This window comes from Trematomus bernacchii, unplaced genomic scaffold (assembly GCF_902827165.1).
Source record: "Trematomus bernacchii unplaced genomic scaffold, fTreBer1.1, whole genome shotgun sequence".
NCBI classification, from domain to species: Eukaryota; Metazoa; Chordata; class Actinopteri; order Perciformes; family Nototheniidae; genus Trematomus; species Trematomus bernacchii.
The window spans coordinates 120,001-139,673 of NW_022987682.1; the positions used below are offsets into that span (position 1 = coordinate 120,001).

The 19,673-nt window shown below is 39.4% G+C and overlaps 1 protein-coding gene and 1 pseudogene across 5 annotated transcripts in view; one reads left to right on the top strand and one right to left on the bottom strand.

Moving 5' to 3' along the window:
* LOC117487666 (interferon-induced very large GTPase 1-like) overlaps positions 1-19,673 on the top strand; it is a 339,011-nt gene that overhangs the window by 118,199 nt on the left and 201,139 nt on the right. For 4 of the 5 annotated variants that reach the window (XM_034136303.1, XM_034136306.1, XM_034136305.1 and 1 more), the window contains 2 exons: positions 7,614-7,796; positions 16,302-17,230. In XM_034136303.1, the coding sequence (XP_033992194.1) occupies positions 7,614-7,796; positions 16,302-17,230 (1,112 nt within the window). The remainder of the gene's footprint in view (positions 1-7,613; positions 7,797-16,301; positions 17,231-19,673) is intronic. The other variant, XM_034136304.1, reaches the window with a different exon arrangement.
* LOC117487670 overlaps positions 1-19,673 on the bottom strand; it is a 259,379-nt pseudogene that overhangs the window by 30,076 nt on the left and 209,630 nt on the right.

Consider the following 19,673-nt stretch of genomic DNA (forward strand, 5'->3'; position numbering starts at 1 on the left):
CTGTGAATTACGTGCTGTGTTCAGGGTCAGGAAAATACAATTCATGACGCAGAAAGAATGATTCACGCTTCCACTAGAAATGAAGATGCCTTTGTGGAACTGACGTCTCGAATACTGGAAAAGTGAGTACGTACAGTAGAAAGACAACAATATAAACCTGGTAGCTTCAATTGGTGACATATCTTGAAGCTTTAACGAGGACTTGATATTAAAGCTAGCCCCTCATGCACACATTTGTTAAAGTTGCTAACTGCTCCCAGCGTGCCAAAAAGGTTCTTAGGATTTTGTTTTCTTTTACATGATACCATCATTATCCGTTTTCCTATTGTTTGGTATTGGTTTGACAGTCTGTATTATTGCTAATGATTTTTTATGGTGTTACAGTTGATAGTCATTAAACAGTCAGCAAGCAAAATCATATTTGAGCTAATAGTTCTGATAATACACTCAAATATTTCAGAAACGATAGGGAATCCAAAAAAATGTCCGTGCTAAAAAACAACAAAGGGGGCGGCCTGTGGGGACTTGGCTTTGAAACTGAAGGGTCTCCAGTTCAAGTCCCCATTCACACCAATGATGGAGTATGGACAAACTGGCAGCCTTGATTTCTTTCCATATGACCATGTGTTTATATTTGTATTTATGTTGATGTAATCAGACCTACTCGTGTATATTTCCTTTCCTGTGCATGTGTGTGTATTGTACTGTGTGAACAATGGAATTTCCCCTTTGGGAGGAATAAAGGGTCCTCTTCTTCAAATACTGCTACTCAAAACTCAAACATATTGTAGAAAAGCCCTTTTTACCCCCCTCTTGTTAGCCAGAGAAACCTTTGGCTTTCCAATGTATATGGACCATACAGAGTTTGAAGAGAGTAGTGCTTCAGCCCCATGGACAGCTCCAGGCAGAGTCACTGAACTAACATAACACATAGTATTCCACCTCTCCCGTGTTGTCAAAACACCTACAAAAAAAGACATAGATCCTTTGAAAACCCTCTGTCTTTTTACAGTGAGGTATAGTTTCAAAAATGGGTATACTAAGGGGAATAGCCATAACACACATGAATAGAAGTGTGCATATTGGATCCAAAACTAGTCAAAGAGCATGCAGAAATATTCTAATACATCATTTTTTTTAATGAGGCATGCTTAAAACTAGATGATATTTGGCTAAGCTTGTATGGGATTGTCATGTCTGTACAGATGGAGACCCATAAAGCCCATTTTTCTTGGTCAGTTCATTTTAATTTTGACGCCAACTTCACAGTGCAGCCTGAGCTTTCAGGGTTTGATTACACCTCTAGAATCTATAGCCGCGTTCACACCGGAGTACTTTTCACCGTACTTTTCGCGTTTAATTCCGTTAGTACCCCTTATGTCGCGTTCACACCAAAAAGAGCACTTCATCTCGGGAACTTTTACCCCCATTTTTAGTGCCTGCTGAGAGATGGTACTTTCCTGGGGGAAAAAAGTGCCCCAGTTCTTAAAGGTGAGGTCCTCACCTTTAAATTCATAATGTCAAGTTTATTGTCTATCAACCCTCTATTGATGGTGTTATGAAGAGCTCAATGCTGACTTCAGGTCTTAGACATGGCTGACAGCGTATGTTGTGGGGCCTGGAGCCATTTTCATTACATTACCCTGTTTTTCACGTGGGGAGCGGGACCAACAGTGTTCGAAATGGGGGGGAGCCAGGGGGAGCTTGGCTCCCCTAAAGACGGGGGGAGCTCCCCTGAAGGCCGACTTTGAGATAAATAGGGGGAGCCGCATATTTGTGTCACACAGATTAGAAATGTTGAGTTTCTGTCAATAAAAGTTCTTGAAATAAACAATAGTCATTGTTCATTAGGTTGAGGATTGATAAATACTATTTAGAGTACTTTTAGTGTGTACTTTTTGAGTGATCCTCTGTCAAACTCCCCTCTTGAGTACAATAATGCATGTTTTCTGCTATCTTTGATGAGAGATACAATTATTTTCTGCCATAAATTGTTAATGAGAGTGATACTGTTTGACTCAGTATACTAATTTAACTACACCAACAAATACTTTTTCAGGTATTCTCTTTCAAATTCCCCTCCTTATACAAGAATGCATCTTAAATAAAAATGTGTCATTAGACTTATATTGTTGGACAGAGTATTTTAAGAGGATATGGTAGACATGATATCAGCACTACTTCCAGTCAGTACTCCAGCAGCAGCTTTTACCCCTTGGGAAATCTTCAGAGAATATCCTGCATAGCTGGTCTATCCTTCAGCAAAGTGACACACCCTGTCACTCTTGTTGGCCTCTTATGTTGATGCTGTCTTAACCTTTAACAGCCAGCGCCACCATTTTTACAAAAAAATTGAAAAATACAAGTTGAATAGGACGTTGTGGATCTATTTTCTCTCACCTTGTAATTACACAATCAAATAATCTATAATACGGCTTTGGACTTCACTCACCAAAAAACATTTGTTTTTATGTTTTGCATTTGTACTATTTTGTAGTCAATTTGGACAAATATCTTTCGAACAAAAAATATCCTATGATTGCATATGGTGTGAATATGTATACCCTGCTCACTCAGTATTATTTTAGGTACAATTTATATTTTAAATGTAATGAAAAAGCCAACTCAATAGTGTGTTAAAAATAGACTTTAGGATATTGTAAAACAAAAAACTGCTATATAATGTATTCTTAACCCTCCTTTATCTTCACATTTGCTTTACACCCTTTATCCTTGGTGGTCATTTTGACCCCAGGAGTTTAAAGCTCAAGAAAATGATCATATTCAAAATTGTTACCAAAATGTACGTTTCAAGTACTTTATGTTTCTTAGTTGACTAAATTGCCATTTAAATAAAACACTACCCCCACCTCCCCTTCCACCCACAGCATTATACATCCATCATTCCTATTATGTGACCATTGTAAAATATATAAATCACCATAAAATCTCACTGATTGACGCAACATTTTAAAGGATGATCTTTTTGCTGTTGTTAAAGGATCTATATTATTTCCATGTACAATTTGGGCATTTCAGAAATGTACAGTATATTATCAAGGATAGTAACATGTATTATGTTTTGGGGTCAATATGGAAATATTTCCCTTCCAGTGTCAGCATTCCAAAGGCATGCCGTTGCCTCCCTTTTTTGATTTCTGCAGAGATGGAGTACTCGAGTCCTGGACTCGGACTCGAGTCCTGGACTCGGACTCGAGTGCCGATTTTCGGGACTCGTGACTCGACTCGGACTCGTGCACTGATTGACGCGACTCGGACTTGGACTCGTGAATTCTCGGTATGCTGACTTGGACTCGGACACGGACTCGTGCATTTTCACGTACGCTGACTTGGACTCTGACTCGGACTCGTGAATTTTTCCCCCCACGATGACTCGGACTCGACTTGTACATTGACGCTCCGACTTGGACTCGGACTCGAGCAAGTTTTCTATGGAGTCTGATGTCCTCTATCCTGGTGTGTGCACCGGCTGCGAGGCGAGTTCACGTACTGGGCCCCGCTATTCCAGTCTAAAGATGTCTAGAGACACACCCCGCATCGTGCTGTATGCTTTCACACATTCTGCTTCCACATTGGAAAAGAGCAGCGCAAAATGCTCTATGTGGAAACAATATTGAAGAGAAGGCTCCGTAACACATTACTCTAAACATCGAGTTCAGACATAAAGGCTGTCTTGAACACTATCATCAGAGTAACGTGATCTAATCAATAAATAAAGATTCAGCCGATAACACGAAAGCACATGGCTACTTAACATACAGAATGACGTCATTTTGCATGCTAAGTAGCCATGTGCTTTCTGGGGCTAAATCTTCATCAGTAAACCGATTTAACCGGTAAAAGTTCCTTCAAAATAAGAGTCCCGATCTTATTACTATCAAAATAAAAGTGCAAAACGAAAACTTTACCATAGTAAAATATTGGCATACAAATATAATCACTTCTCTAAAAGGTAACTCATTTTAAACATAGTTTATTTATATATAATAATAATAATATTAATATTAGTAATAAGCTTTATATTTGTATAGCACCTATTACAAGAATTGTAGCCAAACTCGTTTCACAGCAGTTCATTAAACAGATTAGTATAACATGACAGGATAAAAGCAATGTAGAGGAGCAGCTAGATTTCAACACATATATCCACGAAGATTAATACATGAAGACTTGTGACTCAGACTTGACTTGGACTCTTCTTAGGTGACTCGGACTCTTCTTAGGTGACTCGGACTTGGACTCGGACTCGAACACAGGTAATGATGACTCGGACTCGGACTCGACTCGGACACTCCTTGGGTGACTCGGACTTGGACTCGGACTCGACTACGACTCTCCCTTGGTGACTCGGACTTGGACTCGGACTCGAAGAGTGGTGACTCGAGAGTGACTTGGACTCGTGAATTGGTGACTTGACTACAACACTGGATTTCTGCACTCCTGCGAAAATGAACAACCCAATGTGGGCTTGTAAGTGGTTCCCACCCAACTCCTAACTGTCCGCATGCATGCACCTCACAATAAACTTGACATTATGTATTTAAAGGTGAGGTCCTCACCTTTAAATTCATAATGTCAAGTTTATTGTCTATCAACCCTCTATTGATGGTGTTATGAAGAGCTCAATGCTGACTTCAGGTCTTAGACATGGCTGACAGCGTATCTTGTGGGGCCTGGAGCCATTTTCATTACATTACCCTGTTTTTCACGTGGGGAGCGGGACCGTGAGTAAGCAAGTTATGATCATGACAACACCCTTTTTCAGTTTCCTTAAATGTTCACCTGTTAATAATGCCATGTCACAGAATTAGGATCATGTTAATTTACTTGCTTTTTTCAGAAGCAAAATAGAGTTTCTTTCCACTTCTTTCAAGACCTTTACAGAAAATGACATTGCAATTCAATTTTTTCATTTGCACACTTAAAAAAACTAGGTAAGATGGTGTTGTGCAAGCCAATTGTTTTGTAATGAAGGAGACAACAATTTCCTTGCTCTGTTGAACATCTGATGTTAATATGTATTTGTTAACATAATCATTCTCAGAAACCCATTTTAATACTGCTGTCAATTCCTTATAACAGATACCTGATAATGGGTGAAAGGCGTTTGGTTGGCTTTGTAAGATATACCCAACAATAAAGTCTGCACACAACAAAAACGAAAGCAGACTAGTACTAAGACACATGGTATTTTATCTTTGTGGGATATTAATAGCAGTACAGTCTATAAGAGTCAAAAAAGGCCACAGGATTATCAAAGACCCCCATCACCCCAGCCACAAACTGTTCTGTCTGCTGCCGTCTGGCAGGCGGTACCGCAGCATCATCAGGACTAAAACCACCAGACTAAGGGACAGTTTCATCCCACAGGCCAAAAGACTATACACCTGAGCTTGCACGATATTTATTTTGATTGTTGTTTTTTATACACATTTTAGTATATTTTAAAAATTCCACTGTTGAGGAACCTGCGATCTAAGTTTTTCATACATTACATAATTACATCGTAGTTTGTTATGATGTTATGACAATAAACCTTTGCATTTTGAGATTAAAGCTCTCTTATTGTTTTCAGAGAGAAGCTGTTTTCACAATCATGACGAAGAGCGCATTGACTGAAAATAACTATTCAGAAAGGGAGGATACCAAGCAATACGTTTCTTTTTCAAGGAAATAAAATGCAAAGGAACTTCCCAAGGCAGTATAAAAGGAGACACCTCTAAAAGACACTTGCATTGGCAGAGAAGGGCAGGGCTGTGTACTTGCAGAGCTTTATACTACTATACACTGTAGTTAAAAGCTCTGGATAAAAGAACAGATTGAAGTGTTACCATGGTTCATCTATAAAAGGTAGGAAAGCATTTCTTTGTTTTTCATTGGTTCCAATCTTTTAAGACCTGAAATACTTTTTAAATGATGGCCTCACATGGTCTCAAACTGAAGCATAACTCCTCATATTAAATCTGTCTTTGTGGCTCCTGGAGTGGGCTGATTAGATTGGTCTTTAAATGTGGTCTACATTTTAATCTCTCAGGCTGCAGAGTTCACATGGCTGTTTGATCTTTGGTGTTCAGGTGTTGTGTTGAATGGTTTTCAAGTACTGTACTCAAGTATGTATTTGAGGTACCTGTACTTCACTTGAGTATTTCACTTTGTGCTACTATATACTTTACTTCACTTCATTTTGGAGGCAATTTTTAACTTGTTACTCAACAATATGTATTTCACAGTTTTAGTTACTAGCTGCTCTGCAGATGTTGAATAATAATGCAGAATAAAACATAAAGAAGAAGAAGATACACTTTAATAATCCCTAAGGAGAGAGGCTGCCAGGTACCCAGCGCCAAGGGAGCAGTTTCGAGGTTAGGTGCCTTGCTCAAGGGCACCTCGGCAGTGGCCTTGGAGGTGAACTAGCACCTCTCCAGCTACCATCTCACTCCATCTTCTTTTCTTTTTGGTCTGATCGGGACGTGAACCGGTGACCCTTCGGTTCCAAGACCAAGTCCCTACAGACTGAGCCACTGCTGCCTCAAACTAATAAACCATCATGTCTTATTATATGATAGGCACCCAGCAGTATATATCAAGATATACAAAATGAACCCAACCTCTACCAAGTGCAACATTGACATTAATTGAAAATGGGCCTTACTGCACAATGATTACTTTCACGTTTTGTACTTGAAGTATCTTTTGATGTCATTACTTTTGTAAATGTACTAGGGTAACATTTTGAATAAAGGACTTTTACTTGTTACAGAGGATTTTTACACTGTAGTAATGGTGCTTTTACTTAAGTAAAAGATCTGAGTACTTCTTACATCTCTGGTTATTTCCTATTACCTTTAGTGGGATGCTGTTTGGATAATCTGGACAGTGTGGGATTGCTGAGGGTGTATCAAAAATGGAGTACACTGATAAGGAGGTAAACCATTAAATGACAATAAAAGTACAAATACATGTCACATAAGCTATTGTTAATATAGTATGACTCGTTCAAAATAGAATGTAAACATACTGTAATGTTCTCAATTACCAAGGAACATAATGAAGAAACAGATCCCTCTCCTGACCCGGGCTGTGAGGAAGGAAAGAACACTCCAGCATCACCACAGTCCGACCGTAAGTGTGACTGTCAATAACTGATTTAATGTTATAAATATATGCGCAGCGATATGTAAAGATACTGAGATGTACTTTTCTTCTCTAATGACAGATGTTCCTCCACCAGGGGAAGTACCTGGGTTTAGACTACAGTTAGATTACTCCTGTGAAACAAACAGCGGCAGTTTGACTGTTGATAACGCCAAAACTGTCACGGTTAAGGCACTGATTCACAGGACTGAGTGTACCATCAGATTCACAAGGATTTCAGACAATGGAAATCAAAGAGAAGCAACCTCGCTATCTGTCTGCACAGGTAAATCTGAAAATGTAATCAATGCCACCTGTTTCTGGATCTTTTGGATAAATATATATGGCTTTTTTGTGGCCTTTACTTGGGAGTCAAACAGCACTTTAAAATGCTGACAAACATTGATGGAACATGAATTTTTTAAGTTTTAGTGAAACCTTTCTGTTTTTCCCCACAGAGCCCAGCACTCCTGTGCAGAACAAAGTCGATCAGGTCAGCAGGGAGTCAGAGTCTCTGCATTCGGACACACCTGCTGGTGAAGTGGAGAGTAACAATGCAACGTGTGGCAGTGAGGTTGAAACTCTAAAAGAGAAACCCGATGGAGCATTAAGCAAGCCAACTGAAACATCTGCCCCCAAAGGTAAGTCAAATATAATCATTATTGCATGGTTGATGAAGTCCTTATAAAGAGTCAAAACAAATAAAAACAAAAGAGGCAAAACTCAAATAAAGTGATGATCAAACTAAGTTTTTCTTTCTTTTCGACCAAAAACAAAAAACTGGCCTACATAGCGGCCCCTATCGTAATGGGCATCTTTAATAACAATAAACATAGAATTGAAATCTACATTCTAGTTGTGACAGAGGGTTGTTCAGTTATTTTGGCCTTACTCTGAGACTGGCACCAGAGAGATAACTTTGCTCACTGGTCTTTCCAGCATGTTTGTTTCTGTCATACAAATAATCAGACTATTTCTTGCAAAAGTGGTAGGTACATTAGAACCTTTTGCAAGAAACAAAAACTGGCTCTGACAATGACCCTTCAGAGTGTAAGACTGCCAAGACAGTTGCAGATGACATCAATGCAGAATTGTTCCTTGAATACAAGAAAGATCTCCTTGCAGAAGACAGAAAGCTGATTGCCCAGTGTTGTGTAGTTAAAGCTATCTGGCATTTCAAGTTATTCCTTTGTCCCCTGTATGAGTCCTTGGTGAAGCTAGAGATCCTCCTGACCATGGGACACTGGCCCTTTAGATCAGTGGTTCTCAAACTTTTCAATAACGTACCCCCTTTGAAAAAGAAATTCAGCCAAGTACCCCCTGATCAGCGCAAAAACTATTTGTTAGGGAAAAAATGCCAATATAAAGAGGTACAGTACAGCGCTGCACAATCAGTGTCTGATTTATTAAAACAACAACCTTGTAACTGAGAAACACTTATGCTACATTTCAAATATTTACAATTCATTACTAAATTCATGGCAAACCAATTTTAACATCATGCAATAACACTAAGACGACATTAGTTGCATTGAACTGATCTTTTTAATAAGTTGTACTTACAATTTAGTGAGAAACATGGGCTTGTGCTTCACTGAGGATCTTTGTCATTCTGACAGGGAGGCAAACTGCAGTTATTACACTTCGCGTTTTGAAATATGTGTAACTCTATTAATATAAAACCCACACTGCTCAAACTTTGTTACTTTTCCTAAAATTGGTAAATGTATTTATGTTGGGGCGTGGGGAATGAAGAGAAAAAAATATATGAGCATTTTATGAGCATGGGATTTTGACCCCTCATATAAACATATGCATAATGCTGCACTATACTTTGCGGCCACACCCCGTTGCCAAGCAACGCTTATTGTTTAGGTGTCCTTTGATAAGCAGGCAGTCATATCATTAACTAGAACTAGCTAGATCTGATGGATTTGGACATAAACGCGAGTGAAGTATAACCGGACGTGAGAGAGAGATCAGAGATCAGCTGCTGATGACGGAGAACACGCAGCTCTACCGGATCACAGCTCCGCCGCTGTGATGGACCGTTGAGCGGAGTAATACACACTAAGAGTTAGACCTAACACACTTAGCTAGTTTATCTACTCTGGAACTAGCTAAACTAGTTATAAATATATGTATTCTTTACTGTTGGGTCACTTATTACAGGTTCAGCGAGCTGAAGCATCCGTCTATGCATGAGACGGATACTGACGGGCTGTCAGGAGAGAGGAAAAGAGAGCACCCCGTTTATTTTTCCCATTTTATTATCCAGTATTACTGTAAACTTTTGAATAAAGTAGTTAATCTACTATTAGTAGTTTGTATAAATGCATTACTTTTTTTTCTTTTTTTCATTAACATAAAATACATCTCACAGTACTCCAACGTACCCCTAGGGGTCCGCGTACCGCCATTTGAGAACCACTGCTTTAGATTGCACAAACTAGCCTGGACCATAGATTGGCCAGTTGTCCATTAGTGACCTCCTTAAGTCTTTGTAGGGTGCTTGCTGACCCAGAGGTCAAAGTTCTCTGTGAGAATGTTAAAATATAGGGGGGCCCCACAACGTTTTTTTTATAATACACAGTCTGAGACTCCAATAGTTCTTGGAGGGTGTGAAAAAGGATCTTGCGGGTTACCATGAAAAACACAGCAGAAAGATCCAGAAGGATGATGACAGAGGAGAGCGATGCGGATGCTGCTCTAACAGTGTGACGTTCTTAATTGACAGGGAGGAGGACGATCTCAGTTGAGTGCAACCAGCAACTGATCAACATCTCAACAAGTCAATACTTTGTGTTCTGCTTCTCACAACCACAGAACAAGCTTCAGTTCAACATCATCAAGACACTAAAAGAAACATTGTCTTAATAAAACTGCTTCATTCAGATTGTAGCTTCACAAAATATAGTCAAAGCAGAAATGAAATATTCTGTTAATCTGAGTGTAAATGTGAGTCTGTTTGCCTGATATGTCTGTTAGAAGCTTTGTGAAGAATACAACAATGAACTTTCAGTTATTGTTTTAAAAAGAATATAATTTCTTTCACATGTCCAACAACAAATCCAAACTTGGACTGCTCGAGACGGGACAGTCCGTCCCTCTTTTACAGCCTGTCAGTGTCCCTCTCTATGCAAAGTGAACTTCCTCACACTTTAAAATGCTGACAAACATTGATGGAACATGTATTTTTTAAGTTTTAGTGAAGCCTTTCGTTTCTTTCCCACAGAGCCCAGCACTCCTGTGCAGAACAAAGTCGATCAGGTCAGCAGGGAGTCAGAGTCTCTGCATTCTGACCCAGCTGCTGGTGAAGTGGAGAGTAACAATGATAAGCGTTGCAGTGAGGTTGAAACTGTCCAAGAGAAAGCTGATGGAACATTAAGCAAGCCAACTGTACCATCTGCCCCCAAAGGTAAGTCAAATATAATCATTATTGCATTGTTTACGATAAAAACTTAAGAGGCAAAACTCAAATAAAATGATGCGCAAACTAAGATTTATTTGTCTTTCTGTTAAATGATAACGTTAAATAATCTGACAAAGACCCTTCAGAGTGTGAGACTGACAACGTTTTTTTTTTCGAGACTGTGTCTCTCAGGGCTTCTTAACATTTATGAAACTATTAATGTGTAGCACCAGATTAATGGGAAGAATCTCAGCTAACTGAAGATACGAACCATTTTTACCAAAACAAAACACAAGTCTCATAAGAAGCTTCTAAATTACCCCTGAGCGAAACAATTCTAACGCACTGCGGCACAGAACTCAAGATAAAGATACCCTTATTACTTATCGTAACTGCACATACAATATATCCGATTAAAGCTGAGACTCCACAGATTATATAGGTATAGTATCATCACTGAGCGATCCGAACTCTTGACAGGGGAAGCAAACACAGACATCACAACACACAAAGGTAAGTCAAATATAATCATTATTGCATTGTTTACGATAAAAACTAAAGAGGCAAAACTCAAAAAAAATGATGCGCAAACTAAGATTTATTTGTCTTTCTGTTAAATGATAACGTTAAATAATTGAGCGGTTGAGAACTCTGCCACATAAGCCCATATCTGTGTTTCTCAATAAGCTGGTGCTGGGTAATTGTAGTCTTTTATTTTCTATAAATAGACAATATTATTTTGAAATTTTGAACCAAACAAAATTCTGGCCTATATAGCGGCACTTATTAGGCGCATTCACACCGCAGTACTTTTCCCACAAAGGTTCATGAGAACTCTTTAGTTCTCATGAACTAAGTACAGATTGCGTTCACACCGTAATGAGTTCCTGGGGAAGGATTAGGCAAATGAAGCCGCTGACTTCACTTCTTCTTCTTCTGCCTTGGGTTTACTGGCAGGCCGCAAACAACTTCACGGCGTATACTGCCGAAGTCCCCGGCCGGAAGTCCCCGGAGTTGGGGACTGGCTTCAGTAGAAGCTGCTGGGACTCCCAGCAGCTTCTACTGAAGCCTTCCGAGTAAATCGCCAGAACGCCGACACCTCCTCATCTCCACCGCTCCCATGTTTTCTTTTGTGTTGCCATAAGTTTGTCTTTCTGCGTTTGTGCGCTGGGCTAATGCTAATGCTAATAATGCTAATGCGAGGATAATAAAATGGCGGCTTCACAAAACCTTTTGGGAGTTTTACGGGGCGTGGTTTGCAACCCGCCCAGCCAATGAGACATAGGAACCTTTTTCTCCCACGAAAGTACCTGCTCTCTAGCAGGGACGGAAAAGGGGGTAAAAAAGGTTCTCATGAACTCATTTTAGTTTCTGCTCTTTTTGGTGTGAACGCGACATTTCGGAACTATATCGGAACTAAAGTGGGAAAAGTACTGCGGTGTGAACGTGGCTATTGTAACAAAAAGGAGCCAGATATAAAAGGTTCAGCCTTTGAAATCTATATTCTAGTTGTGACAGAGGGTTGATCAGTTATTTTGCCTTATTTTGAGACTGGCACCAGAGAGATAACGTTGCTCACTGGTCTTTCCAGCAGGTTTGTTTCTGTCGTAGAAATAATCAGACAATTTCTTGCAAAAGTTTTAGATAAATTGGGACCTTTTGCAAGAAACAAAGTCTGTCATAAAAATAATCAGACCTCTTGATCTAGGTGGTGTCTCCAGAGCTTTTGCCATTAACCAGGATCCATGAGGTGCATTTGAGTTTATGATCAATACATGTATGTCCAGGTATATAGTTTCTTTGAATGCAATTCCATTCCGGTCTTTCTTGCAAAAATCGTAGATTCATCTGGTCTAGAACTCCGTTATGCATTGCACTTGCTGCCAATGGTGTTTTGGCTGTGTATATTGCCGATGGATTTAACCTGGGGGCAGCATTGGTTTGACCTTGAGCAAGTGGTCGGGTGATAGAGGTTCAAAGTCATTTGGAACATTTGGCACTGTAGTAATGTGTTTCGGCTGTTGATAATTTGTTTACACGCACATAACTGTTGAAGGGCTTTCATCATCAAGCTGTCCATAACTCTGACATGTATGGTGGTAGCTCTGGCGTAAATCTGTCTCTTGGTAAATCTGAGATGTTTTGCTCTTTTGCAGTTCTATGTATGCACCTGCACTTACTGTCGCAAAACTACTTTCTTTATAGTCATCAGTATCATGTCTTTAGATGAAAACAACCAAAACTGGAAACATTGAATTTTTCATTTTGTTTGAATCTATGAATTTGCAGTTCTCCACTTTTCCCTGAGTTTAAATGAAGGTATCAATATCTTCCATTGAGTTACAACATCCTGAAAGACAAATAGTTTAAGTGAGCAGTGCTTTTCTATCTTCACTGTTAATGGCATTCCAATTTGACCTTTCTCCAAACAAGCTGCTGCAAAAGAGTTCATTTCCATAGTTCTCTTCGAGCAATCTCTTGGCTTTCTAGTCCTTTTTAGAATTCATTTATTGAAACCTTCTCACCAAGTCTTTAGTTTGGCCAACATCCCAATACATGGAAGGTACTCTAATTTATATTTTTTAAAGATGGGTATTTCTCTGGATGGATGTAATCTTAAGCGTTGCTCCTTTGGCAGCATTTCAGTAATTTTGATTTGGCGCTGCATTACTTAAATCGAGTCACTCTTTCTTTGCTATTTGATCAAGGTTAGCTTCTTGTTTTTCAAGCGAATGTATCTGTTGTGAAGCAGTAGTGAGTTCTGAGAGCAACTTTCTCAGCAACAGCCTTTCTTCATGTTAATGAAGCTGTTATAGATATATTACTGCCAGCATAGCACATATGACCCTTACTGCTAATCTGGCTCACACATTTTATGTATGCGTACTTATCAGAATCAAAATCAGAATTCCTTTATTAGTCCCACTGCGGGGAAATGTACAGTGTTACAGCAAAAGTGTCATAGCAGGTAAAAAAGGCAACCAATAAATGGCAAACAAAGATTGTATTTTATATATATATATATATATATATTAAAGTATTGAGACCTTATAACAATTAAATGCTGGGACATTTATAAAAAAATGTGCTTTTACATAAAAATGACTATTGCACAGTACAATTGCAAACAAGTGTATATTTTTTCCTTTTCAGGTCGGTGTTTGCTTAAACCAGGGGTCTGCAACCTTTTGGACCAAAAGAGCAATTTTGCCCCCTTTTCCACCAATTTGTTTTGTCTGGAGCCGCAAAACATAATTGATAGCTTATAAAGTTGTTTATATTGTTATATATATATTTTTTGCATTTATTATGTATTACATTATAGTAAACGGTTTACCTCTAATAATAAACAAAGAACTCTTATAAGGAGAATTAAAAAAAAAATACACAGGCCTACTTTAAAATAAATTAAACACAGTACTTGGGGAGTCCTCTGCACATTTGAAGAAAATGAATATAATTAAAATGGGCCCACTTTGAAATAAATAAAACATATAGCTGCACCCTAAAAAGAGTTAACTGATTGAATTATGACTGAAGATCGTCAGCTGTCTTCCTCTTCCGGGTTTTTCCTCCAATGTCAATGTCAATGTTGTCAAAGGCTGCAGCACCTTTGACAACTTCTCTCTACATATCAGGGAGGCTGTGGCTCAGTGAATTAGTGCGCTGATTTTCGAATCAGAGGATAGCAAGTTCGAATCCCACTGCAGTCAGCATGTCGTTGTGTCCCTGGGCAAGACACTTCACCCCAAATTGCTCCTGTGGGGATTGTCCACAGTATTGAGTATGTAAATCGCTTTGGATAAAAGCGTCTAACAAGTGACACATACCGGTAAGCCAGCATCATTTGCTGTGAAAGCATATAACTCTAACCACGCAGAATTAAACCCATGTGTTCCTCCGATACTTTTCTTTTCTTTGATTTATCCATAGTTCGCTCATCGAGCCGGGGGTCAGGTTATTCGTCTGCTGGCGCCGGACCGTAGCAGGATATGACTCATATTTGAATTGACCGTTTAAAAAACGTTTTTTTTTATTTATGGGTCACAGTATCACCTCAAAATACAAGATACAAAACATTTTCAACCATGCTACAAAATATAAATAGTCCTACAAATATTTGTATTTAATTTCTTTCTTATTTTTGTCTAAGCTCAAGGGAGCCAGAGTAGAGGGCTTAAAGAGCCGCATGTTGCAGACCCCTGGCTTAAACCATGCATTATATATATCTTTTTGATATGATTGATCATGACAGACATGAAAGATAGTTTCTTTCAATGTTCACCTATCAATGCCAATGTCAAGCACAGTGTATTGCATTTTTATAAACCTGCTGTAATTTGATGTAAATTACGTCTCAATCTCTTCTTTCAAGTCTTTTCACTAACAATTCCATTGCAATCTGCCAATTAGATTTGTATATCTCTTCATTTGATTCTAGTGTTGTTGAAGGATCTGGATCCATCTATTAGACAAGCTGTTTAATAATTGACTTCCCATCATTGTTGGAGGTTAACCTGTTAAGCACCAAGCCTGTTTTTCATGTTTCAGGCTCGAAAATGACATGCCCAAAACAAATGACTACAAGTTAACTTCTAAAAGGATTATATGAATAATTTCTTTTATCAAAGCAAGGTTACATCTGTGAGTTGGATGTAGAAGTGTCAGAATCAATATAGATGTTTTTTATTTTAAAGAAAATTCAGATTTTACATAGTAAAAAACTGTAAATTATAGTGTCCGTCCAAAGAATGTTTTTTACAGATAGTGAAAACTACCCTTGGATGATGGGTTAGTAGACTAAAAGCTTTAGGAATCCAAAGTACAACATATAATAAGTACCTTGTATCAAGATTGATGCAAAACAAGTGACATTTGACCTTTTTAGAGAGGTTTAGCCAAAACCACCCCACCTCTGAGGTGATTTGGGTGAAAATGTTTTTTTTTCCATATCTCTGGCCCCCCTTCGTCGATTTGGATGGTTGACACCTCTTTCTGACCGTTAGAGCCAATAGAATCGAAGGGGGAGGCCCACACACACACTCATTGTGAAGAGAAAAGGTGGGGGCTGCGCGCATGTAAATGTGCAGCAGAGTGCACCGATCTCTCGCTCTGACATTTGGAAACAAAAAAGCAGTTTTATTGCTTATGGATTATCAGAAATAATTTCAAAGAGGACACAGATACATTCGATTAACCTATGGATTAGCTGCAGCATCGTTTTTTTATCGTTTTAATGCCATTGAAGACCAGTTTTGACCAAGGTAAGCCATGTTAGCGTTTCTAGCTACCTAGCTCCACATGTTATAGCGTCGCAAATGTTTATCACTGAGTGTTGAGGTGGGCACCAAACAATTCTGTGTCTCCAGGACACCAAAAACGAGTGGTTGGCTGTGCATCTAGGATAAGTAATAAGGGAGTTATTGTGAGTTTAAGTGCCGTTTTAGGTTACATTTTTCGCTCGTGGATAATTCAGAGGCTGAGTGTTAGCATTGTGGTTTTTTTTTGGAAAAAAAAATTAAAAAGATCAGTTAGCTGAGTTTCTTCCCGTTACATGGATATAAAACATTCATAGTTTATTAAATATTAAGATTCCTTAGACAGTAACAGGTTAAGCAATGTGTACCTTATAAACTATAAGAAAATAACATTGTTATAATAAATGTTGATCCATGCTCATGAATGTTTAATAATCAATTTAGGCTTTAATATTTGTTGTTTTCATTTTCTACAGAGAAACACCTAGAGAGCCTTTTGGAGGAACTGGGGTTGGATCACCACGTTGAAGAGAAGTTATCCCTAAGCACACTTGTGAGGATTGACAAGAAGACCATTACTGATGAACCTGCTAAGTGTAATTCAGATCTTCCATGGTATTTTCTGAAGAAACTAATGATGGTTAATGTGACAGCTAGGAATGTAAAATGTACACCTTCACATGAATCAGACTTGGATGATAACTTAGATCTTGATAATCTTGAGGAAAGTACACATTCAGGTGACATACTGAATCCCCTTGACATTGTCACTGCTCTCTTCCTGTGCTCTGATGGTTTTGTACAGCAGGAAATGGCCCTCAAAATGTCTATGTGTCAGTTTTCCGTGCCTCTGTTGCTTCCCAACTGTGACACAAAGCAGTGCACACTCATGCTTTGGGCCATGAGAGACATTGTTAAAAAGTACAGACCTCAGTCACTTTCAGAATCCAAGGGATTGATTGAAGAGAGAATTGTTGTCTCTGAACTTCCAATGATATCTTTTGTGAGACTGGGTGAGTGCTCCTTGTCGAAGTCAAAGATCCTCAATGAGCTTCTGAGCAATTCTCAGCAGTACCATAACACCTTCGTTCACCGCATCATGGAGTGTGGTGACAGTCTAAGGAGAATATCCAGTGGATTGGTTGAAATGACTTGGTACCTCCCTTGTGGGAACAAAAACATGGATGTCTTCAGCGAGCCAGTTGCTGTAGCTAACCTTCGTGGGGACATTGCTTCATATCAAACACAATTTTCTTTCTTGTGTCAGACATCTGCAGCAGTTTTTGTGTTCTTTGACGCTTTGGACTCTGAGTGTGAGCTGCTAACCAACCAAAACCACAAGGCCCAGATCTTCTTGGTGGGTAACCGTCAAAGCAAAGATTTCAAATTAGATGCTGTAAAAAAGGTAGCAACCAAGTTAAGGTTAACCAAGAGAAACATCCTTTTGAAAGATAAGCACATAAATGATGCAGACTTTGTCAAAGATTTGCGGAAAAAAGTCAGCAATGCATTTGAAAACACAAAGGTGAAGATGGGAATTGAGAAGATGGCTGACATTGCCCGTAAACATGGAATCTGTGTTGAGTGCCAGACAGCGAAGAAAAATGCAGATGCCATCACTGCAGAAATTCAAGACATTCTTAAATACAAAGAGGTTCAGCTTCCCTTGCAAGGCCAAATATGGAAGGACCTTACTCGCTTGGAGAAAGAAGAATTGCGACTTCGGCAAGTTGGGTCTGAAAATATAGAAAAGTACAAAAGTGATCTTCAGCTACAGAAAACCAAACTTTGGGAAGAACAGAACTCTCATGACATCTCAAAGGCAATGACATGTTTCATCAATGCAATATCAAGCCCAGGGATAGAGAGGTGCTATTTCCTGAAATGGATGCGAATCAACCTCGATAACGTGTCTCGGGAAAAACTCTTTGACCTCAGGGAGCAGTACAAAGAAAAATGAAAAAACTCTGAGAACAAAGAGGAGATAAAAAAAATTGACCAACAACTTTCCAACAGCTCATTAGGGACTGAACACTTCTTCCGTGAAATGGGGCAGATCTATGAAGCTTCCCTTTCCCTTCCTGAAACAGACCCAGCACGTCAACAACTACAGCATCTCCCCAAGCTATGTGCTGAGTTAATGCTTGATGGATTTCCACTTGAGCTTGTAGATGGAGAAGCATCCAACATACCTCTCAGATGGGTGACTGACGTTCTCTCTCAGCTCAATGACTTGGTGTCTCCTAAGAACAAGATCCTGGTAGTCACAGTTCTTGGAGTTCAGAGCACAGGAAAGTCCACTCTCCTCAACACCATGTTTGGAGTGCAGTTTGCAGTCAGCAGTGGTCGATGCACTCGAGGTGCCTTTATGTTGCTGATTAAAATCAATGAAGATGTCAGAAAATACTTCAACTGTGACTTCATGGTGATCATTGACACCGAGGGCTTAAAGTCACCAGAGCTCGCACAACTGGACAATAGCCACGAGCACGACAATGAGCTTGCAACACTTGTTGTGGGGCTGAGTGATATCACCATCATCAATGTTGCAATGGAGAATTCGACAGAAATGAAGGACATCCTACAGATAGTTGTACACGCTTTCCTCAGGATGAAAGAGGTGGGCAAAAAGAAGCCCAAATGTCAGTTTGTTCACCAGAATGTGTCCGATGTTTCAGCTCATGACAAGAACATGCGAGACAGGAAACTGCTCCTGCAACAGTTAAACGAGATGACCCAGGCAGCAGCCAAAATGGAAAAGAAAGAAGAGTACTCGAGCTTCACTGATGTGATGGAGTACAGTCCAGACACTGGAAACTGGTACATTCCTGGACTCTGGAATGGAAACCCACCGATGGCACCAGTCAATGCAGGCTACAGCGAGGCTGTTTATGAGCTCAAGAAGAACATAATCACCATTTTGGAAAGTTGTGGATCATCAGCTAATAATATCTTGGAGTTTACAGAGTGGATGAAGAGCCTGTGGACGGCAGTAAAACATGAAAACTTCATCTTCAGCTTCAGAAACAGTCTCGTGGCTGATGCATACATGAGGCTGTGCACACAATTCAACAAATGGGAATGGGACTTCAAAAAAGAAATGTACACATGGGTTACACACGCTGAAACAAGAATCTCCAACTTCGGTACACCTGCTGATAAATCTAACATATCTGACATGACCGAACTTCATTTGCTATTGAAAAACAAAGTTTTGACAGAGCTGTCTGAATGGGAAACAAAGCTTCTTGAAAATCTGGACCAGTACTTCAAGCAAACAGAGGGTCATGTCTATCTTGTTGAAGGATACAGAGAGGAGTTTAAAAACAGTGCTTAGAGCCTTCGACGAGAAATGGAAAGCTCTGTGTTTAATCAACTCACAGCAGCATCCGACATCAGACAGGGGATGACAAAACTTGATAAAATCAAGGAGAACCACACAAAGGACTTAGAGGGCAGAGTTTGTGCATTGATTGGCAAATGCCGAAAGGAAAAAGTCCAGATGAAAGAGAAAGAGCTGGACAAAGAATTTGAAAAGATGTGGACTGAAACAGTGAAGGAACTTTCCTTTACAGAAATGAAGGAGGAGGACATTTTCACCAGTGTGTCTCACCGCCTGAGAACAAATCTATCAACCAAGGGAGGTCATGCAAGGGATTTGTTAAGTCAAAAAAGCCTGAGAGATTGTGGACTGGTGTCTTTTAAATATACAGTTGAAGGACTCTTCAGTCAATGTGCAGACACATTTAAAAAGTGGTTAAACATACCAGGTAATGCAAAGGCTGTACAACAAACAGCTGACAGCATCATTACAGTTTGCTCACAGATGGTGAGTGAAAAAATGCAAA